Source organism: Mastomys coucha, unplaced genomic scaffold, assembly GCF_008632895.1.
Source record: "Mastomys coucha isolate ucsf_1 unplaced genomic scaffold, UCSF_Mcou_1 pScaffold22, whole genome shotgun sequence".
NCBI lineage: Eukaryota > Metazoa > Chordata > Mammalia > Rodentia > Muridae > Mastomys > Mastomys coucha.
In genome coordinates this window covers 154,469,867-154,477,218 of record NW_022196905.1, presented here as the reverse complement: position 1 = coordinate 154,477,218, position 7,352 = coordinate 154,469,867, and the positions used below count along the sequence as shown (strand labels likewise).

The window sequence follows — 7,352 nt, the reverse complement described above, 5'->3', positions numbered from 1 at the left end:
CTCCCTACACTAGGTCCCTTCGTGGTCCTTGGCTCTATGCAGTGGTGATTGGCAGCATCAGCTGGTACCTCAGCTGTTGAAGGTGTTTGGTGGCACAGCTGTCAGGCCTGGAGTGTCCCTGGAATTCTAGCAACAAGGGCCTGCTCTTTCTCATCTTAAGCCTTTTCCAATGGTTATTTTCTCTGTGGCTTCTGCTGCCTGCCTTTCTTGCCTTGGCAACTCTCTGAAGCTCTTCAGCCACTCTCTACTTCTGTCCTCAGCTTAGTCCTTTCTATCGATGATAAAGACCCAAAGGTGTACAAGGAGCCCCAGCCTGCCATAGTGAGGCCTGTCATAGATAAACCAGACTAGGCAAAAGTGACCACTTAGAGAAAGCCTCTTGTTGAACACCAGGGGGCAGCAGACTAGGGAAAGGCGCCAAGCTCCTGCTTGTATTGTACAGCTAGGGGTATGTCATGGCTGTTTGCACCCATCACAGACCTTCCTTTCTGCTGGGCCACCAGTGAGAGGTGCTTTTTCTGTGGTCTGGGTGAAGATGGCTTCAGGGTCCTTTAGAATTCCCTGGGCTTTGACTTGCTCTGTTCTGAGGTCTATCTAGAGCCACTAGAGTGTCCTTAGATTGTAATGGATCCAGACAGCCAGGCTGCAGGGAAGCAGTCCACTGGGTACCAGAAATGGATCTGCTGGGCTGATGGATTTCCTGTTTGAGGCTGCCCAGGCCTTATAAGGGTCTGCACAATGGCTGCCAGTTTCCACACAGAAAGCTTAAAAAAACGATGTGTATGATAAAGACACCAGGGGGCACTCTTAATTCTAGCAGCAATCAACAGGAGTTGGTAGCACCTGCCAGGGCCTCGCTGTGTTTGCCTTCCGCCCCAGTGCCCAGGGAGAGGTGAGCCCTCTGACCAGCCTCTGTAGGAAATAACCATCATTAGCACAGATCATTTCTCCTCAGCACCTTGATGAGCAGAGCGGAAAGGTCCCCGAGGAGTATGCATGCTAAGCCAGTTGCAGGGATGCAGCTTTGCTCCCAGGTTCCACAGGACTCCTTTCCAGGCACTCTTTAAGTGATGTGTGGCGTCAGGGCAGATGGGGCACGGGCTCCCGTTGTCTCTGCAGCTGAGTAAGAGACATGACATTGTCTGTCTTCATCCTGTAGGTCTTCCAGGAAGAGGTTTCCCTGGCTTCCCAGGCTCCAAAGGAGACAAAGGTAACACTCTCAGCTTCGCAACTTTGTGTCTGCTGGTACCGGGCTATTCTTGAACAAGAGATGCTGGCCTCAGGACTCAACATGGTCCCCTTAGCGAGGCAGTGGCTGTGTCTAGCCACTGATAGATGTTCTATGATTACACCATCTAATTCACGCTTGACATGATATGTGGTACCTGCCAAATACCATATGATGTTATTATTGCTTAAGTTTTGAGTAACATGTAAACCTGCACTCCCATCCCTTGTAATCTCTTTAGTTTCTTTGTAATTAATTAATTAAACACATATGCTTGAATGTATGTATATATATAGGAGGTTGTAAGCTGCCATGGGGTACTGGGAACTGAACCTGAGTCCTCTGCAAGAGCAGTGAGTGTTCCTAATTGCTAAGCCAGCTATCCAGCCCTTGCTTTATTATTTTTAAAAATAGCTTTATTGGGGTAAATTACCATACAATAGATAGCACATATTTAAAATCTGCCATTCTTCAAGTTTTGACTCTTGTGTGTATCCATGGACACTGCATTCTGGGTAGCGTTGTGGCTGTCACCAAACAGCTGCCCTGCTGCTTCTGTACTCCATCTTGTACCCTGAACCCCCGAGGCCCCTCAAGCAAACACCCATCTCAATTTAGGAGCCACAAATGATCTCGTATCTCCTAAAAGTTCCTGTAAGCCTGGCTTCTTCCCACAGCACATGTGGTTTACAGCCTTCCTGTTATTTGTCTTGATCATTCGTTTGTGATGACTAAGTAAGGTTTCATTGCAACCTTGTATCAGTTTGCTTTGTCCATGCCTTGGGATGAGCCTACTCTTGGTTTTAGTTGTGCAGTTGCTTGAAGACTTCAAAACACATATAAGCTACACATATAAGATCCCTGGCTGTTAGTGTATTGTAGCATCTCTGTGGACTCTGCTTCTCTGGTCACCATCATCTCTCTCTCTCTCTCCGGTGCAGGTTCCAAGGGTGAAGTGGGTTTCCCTGGCCTAGCTGGAAGTCCTGGAATTCCTGGAACCAAAGGAGAGCAAGGATTCATGGGTCCTCCCGGCCCTCAAGGACAACCGGGCTTACCCGGCACTCCTGGTCACCCTGTGGAGGGGCCCAAAGGAGACCGAGGACCTCAGGGTCAACCTGGCTTGCCAGGTAAGAGCTTTTCATCAGATGCATGCTCAAGTTATCAGCTCAGAGCTGCACTTTGGTCTCTGTGGCTTCCTTTCTGTTGTGTTAATTAGAGAGCTGCAGGAGAGAAGATTACAGAGAAAGGTGCAGCAGAGATGCCATTTTCAGTTTTGCTTTAATTGGGCAGTGCTCTAATGCTTGCCACCCTGAGCTTGCCTACTGTGGTGGTGGAGGAGGACCCTGGACACTGTGGCTTTGGTATTTTGGAAGCTAACACTGTAACATTTACATGAACATCACAATGGTGCTGTACGCCCCTAACTTCCTAAGCACGTGGCTTTACTATTTATTTATTTTAGTGGAACTTGGGATTGGACATAGGCTTTGTGTATACTAGGCAAATACTTTACTACTTAGTTACGCATGCATCCATTTTATTAATATTGTTGATTTGAGGCAGGGTCTCACAAAGTTGTCCTCACAGGGCTTGAATCAGTAACTCTGCAGCCTGATACAAGTGGACTTGGTCTCCTGCTGCTTCAGTCTCTGGTATAGCTGGGGTGGCAGACCTGGGCCACCAGTGCCAGCAGACAGGCCGTTTGGGCGCTGAGTCTGTTGTTGTGTGAGCACCCTTCTTTGATTTTCTGGAGGCCTGTGCTGCTCTACAAGGCTGTGGTGTTATGGCTGCAGACCGCTGATAGCAGTCTTGACTGTACCATAGCCCAGTGACACGGTCTACCAGTGTACCAACCACCCTGATCCAGCGTCTTTGGTTCTTTGCATTAGGGCATCCGGGACCTATGGGACCACCAGGGTTCCCAGGAATCAATGGACAAAAAGGTGAAAAGGGAAATCCAGGTTGGCCAGGAGCTCCTGGGGTTCCAGGCCCTAAGGGAGACCCAGGATTCCAAGGCATGCCGGTGAGTGATTGAGTGTAGAATTATCTTCAAAATATGATGTGTGTGTGTATGTGTTTATGTATGTGTGCACATGTGTGACACTGCCCAGCCCCTAAAGCAGTCCCTTCCTTTGGGAGCAACACAGGCAAGTATTACATGTGTTTTTATGGCCTACTTGATAGGAGCCATTAAAAAGGAAAGGCCACACTGCTGCAGATTCTGTGCCCAGCTTTACAACCTGGTTACAAATCCAGTGCAAACATTCAGTGGTTTGGTAAAGAACAGCTCTGCATGGCCTGAGAATCGTCTTCTAGGTTTGGCAGAGGTTCAGGTGTATTGCGGATCATTCCCTGGTCCACTCTGCAGGACATGTAGCTCATGAATCACCAATAGTCTCTGTGTGTCTGTGTGTCTATGTGTATCTCTCTGTGTGTATATATATTTATATGATGTATATGATTATATATATGTGTGTATATCTGTATATGCATGTGTATATATGTATGTGTGTATCTGTGTGTGTGTGTGTGTGTGTGTGTGTGCGCGTGTGTTGGGGGGTGTTCTTTAGCTTTGGTCTCCTGTAGTACCAGTAGAGCCCTACTCTTAGGTGAAGCAGCTGTTTCTGGTTGCATTCTTGGTTTGCCCACTACTATAGCTGAGACTCTGGCTGGATTCTTGGCTCAGTCATCACCATGGTTAGAGTGTAGTTTTTATGCCTGCTTGTGGAAGTCAAACAGATGTGTTAGTGTAGGGTCATTCTCTATTTCTCCCTGTCTTTCTCCTCTTCTTTCTCTCTTGGGAACTTTGAGAGAGAATGTGAGTTAGGATATGGCAGAGTGGTATGGTAGGTGGTCGTTGCTGGGGTGGAGTAGCACTCAGGGTTCTAATTTGAAGTCTGAAGTCTGCGTGGCTATTCCTGAAGCTCATCAGTAGCAGAGGCAGCACTGGGCACTGATTCAAGGGCAGACACAGGATGCATGAGCTTGCTGGACTGTCAGAACAATTTTGCAGAGATTCTTCTAAGTCTCGATTTTGGGCAGATCTGGGGATCAAGCGCATAGACCTAGGGTAATAGTCCATTGCTGCTTTTACTTCTGAGTCTTCAAATTGTGAGCACTAGGAATATTTAAGCAAACTGGTTCTACAAAGTTAGCTATAATCATTCTTACCTGCTCCCTGTCCTCCATGCCATGGGTACATCCCCATAGTACATGGGGACTACTTATGAGTCCATTTTCATCTCATTATATATTACAATTTTCCAGTGATACGAGTACAGACAATTTTTTAGTTATCCATGCAGTCCTGATCTCACTCATCAGCTACACTCCCTATTCCTGGTGCCAGCCACTGTCTGCCTCTCTGTATACATATTATATAAATAAATGTGTATATTACGGTATATATACTTGTTGAATATGGTTGTCAAAACAGGATAAGCAAATCTATATGAGAAATAAAACGTTTTGTGTGTGGCTATGCATGTTTAGAGAAAGGAACAATTGCATTGGAATAGTAAAAAGATACACTAAAGTATACATTGTTATATTACAAAGAAAACTTGTCTTTAGTGTTTTAAAATATTTTCTCCATAATTAATAATTCAGATGGGACATGAAGTTGATTTTTAAGGAACAGTTCCTGCCCTTTGATGATTAGGAGACCAGAAGGGTGGCATGGTCCTGATAGAACTGAGTTTGTTTCCATGGCAACTGTCCATGGCATTGTGGCTATGTCAAGGCATCATGCTGGTGGGTGGAGACAGCTGCTACAGGCTGGAAGGAACTACTGTGTACATGGACCAGTAAAGGGATAAAGGGAGAGCAGAGTACCACTGTTGGCAATATCTCCTCATGTTACATCATTTAAAGAACTATGTGACCCACATGAGCTCACAAACTCCTGTGCAGAACACAGAAGTGCTTTTAGCCTGACAGGGTACTCAGAGCACCACCTGTGGGTGTCCAGAGCCATGTGCAGCTCACATTTCCTTTGGTATCTAGGGCATTGGCGGCTCTCCAGGGATCACAGGTTCAAAGGGAGATATGGGACTGCCCGGAGTTCCAGGATTCCAAGGTAAGACAGTGAGGCCTGAGCCTGACAGCCTTGCTGTTCAGGGGATACTGTTCCAAAGGCTGCCTGAGCTTAGCAAGAGATAGTGCTATCTTTAAGTTAAAGATGCAGTAGCTTTCCCTGCTTTTTGAGATAAGGTCGTCCTGTCCATCTGTCCCAGGCTGTCTTCCTGGCTGTGCAGCTTTTGGCAATCCTCATGGCTCAGCCCTCTAAGCACTGGGATTACAACCATGTACTACTGACACCAGCTAAGAATGGTCTTTGTGGCATTCCAGTCTGTGTGCACCCGCGGATGGATGACTAAGACATTCTGATTTTCTTAGCTAAGAGCCAGTGGATCACATGCGTCTCAGTCTTCCGAGACTCAGAAGAAGTTGTGGCTTTGGGCCACTTGATAGTTTGCCAGTGCGGTCAGCAAATGTCCTGGATGCTAGCAGCCCCCATACACCATGGCTGCGGCAGAGTTCTACTCACCCTAATGGGTGACTACAAAGAGCACACAGTCTGCAGGTGTCTCTGGTCTGTCACACAAGCTGTGACCGCAGACTCCATCACGTGCCCCGATTGTCACTGTCAAATAGTGGCTACTTATAAAACGATGGCGTCTGACTCTACAAAGAAAAGCATATGTGCCTGTGCCTGTCAGATATGCATATGTGCCTGTCTACATGTGGGGATGCAGCTGTGTGTATATTTTTGCATATATAGGTGCCTACATATATACGCTTTTGTACATGTGTGTGACTATGCACCCCTATATTCTTGCCTATGGTTGAAATCTCTATACAAAGACAATGTCCCTCTTCCACCCAGGTCAGAAAGGTCTCCCTGGCCTGCAGGGAGTGAAGGGAGATCAGGGAGATCAAGGTGTACCCGGCCCTAAAGGTAGGTGAATTGTTAAAAGCACAAGGCTTTATTGATGATATGGGCAGATGCAGAGACTACCAACACACGGGACTGGAGGGTTGGCTTTTCAGATGTCAAATGAATGGAAAAATCAGTAAAAAAAACCCGCAGATTAGAAACCCTTGTTGGAGTTTTTGTCATCAGCCTGTCTTGTTAGTGGAATAGTTCAGTGTGTGACTCAGCAAGTCCAGGGGAGAGGAGAGGAGGCCAGCGGAACCAGCTCGTGTTGGGGATCCGGCATGTTGCACAGGCTTTGACATCAGACTGACACCAGCCACTTAGAGACAGGACAGAACAAAACCTGCCTTCCACTGCTCACGAGGACTCTGGATGGCGTTTGCTGTGCCCATAGACAGCTTCAAGCGAGGGAGGGCAGGGTGGCAGCTGTTGGTTTCCAGAATGGAGTTGGGAGGTCAGGATTTTTGGCTTAGTTAAATAAGAAGAATGTAGCACACATTGAGTGTGCGTTTGGTGAGGCTCTGTGAAGGTGTGTTTGTTGATGATATAGTGGCTGCTGAAGCTGCTTTTGATCACCCTGCTGACAGTGAAGCCGATTCTCTGCCTGTCATTCCCACAGGTCTCCAAGGTCCTCCTGGGCCCCCAGGTCCCTACGATGTCATCAAAGGAGAACCAGGGCTCCCTGGTCCTGAGGGTCCCCCTGGTCTAAAAGGACTCCAGGGACCACCAGGTCCAAAAGGACAGCAAGGTGAGGCCTTGGGTTGTGTAGGTGCCTGGGTATGCATGTGGGGTTTCCTATCACCTAAGTGTCTAAGCCCAGAGTCTGAACAGTGGTTGATTATACAAACACATTTATATTTGAATGTGGACTTTGTTTAAAGTATACCAATATAATAAAGTTTTTGAAAGACCCACCCCCTCCCCAGTCCAAATGGCAAACAAAATGTAGGAAGACCAGAAGCTTACAACTAAACACAGTTAGACTTAGAAACATCCAGAACCTTGCTTGGTAGGGCAGCTGGCAGGGTGGAGCAGCAGATTCCCCTGGGTTGCTGGGATTGACACTCATAGACAGGGCTCACGAGTTCCCCTGTCTATGAGCAAAGGCCCTGTGGTTCCTTCCCTGTGTCTCCAGCACACCCTCTTCCAGGCCCTTCCCTGTGTCTCCAGCACACCCTCCTCCAG

The 7,352-nt window shown here is 47.4% G+C and overlaps 1 protein-coding gene across 1 annotated transcript in view; it reads left to right on the top strand.

Moving 5' to 3' along the window:
- The window catches only part of Col4a1 (collagen type IV alpha 1 chain), a 119,734-nt gene that overhangs the window by 100,547 nt on the left and 11,835 nt on the right, over window positions 1-7,352 (top strand). Inside the window, exons 41-46 of the mRNA XM_031339027.1 lie at window positions 1,160-1,210; window positions 2,170-2,355; window positions 3,118-3,251; window positions 5,234-5,306; window positions 6,117-6,188; window positions 6,787-6,915. Coding sequence (XP_031194887.1) covers window positions 1,160-1,210; window positions 2,170-2,355; window positions 3,118-3,251; window positions 5,234-5,306; window positions 6,117-6,188; window positions 6,787-6,915 — 645 coding nt within the window. The remainder of the gene's footprint in view (window positions 1-1,159; window positions 1,211-2,169; window positions 2,356-3,117; window positions 3,252-5,233; window positions 5,307-6,116; window positions 6,189-6,786; window positions 6,916-7,352) is intronic.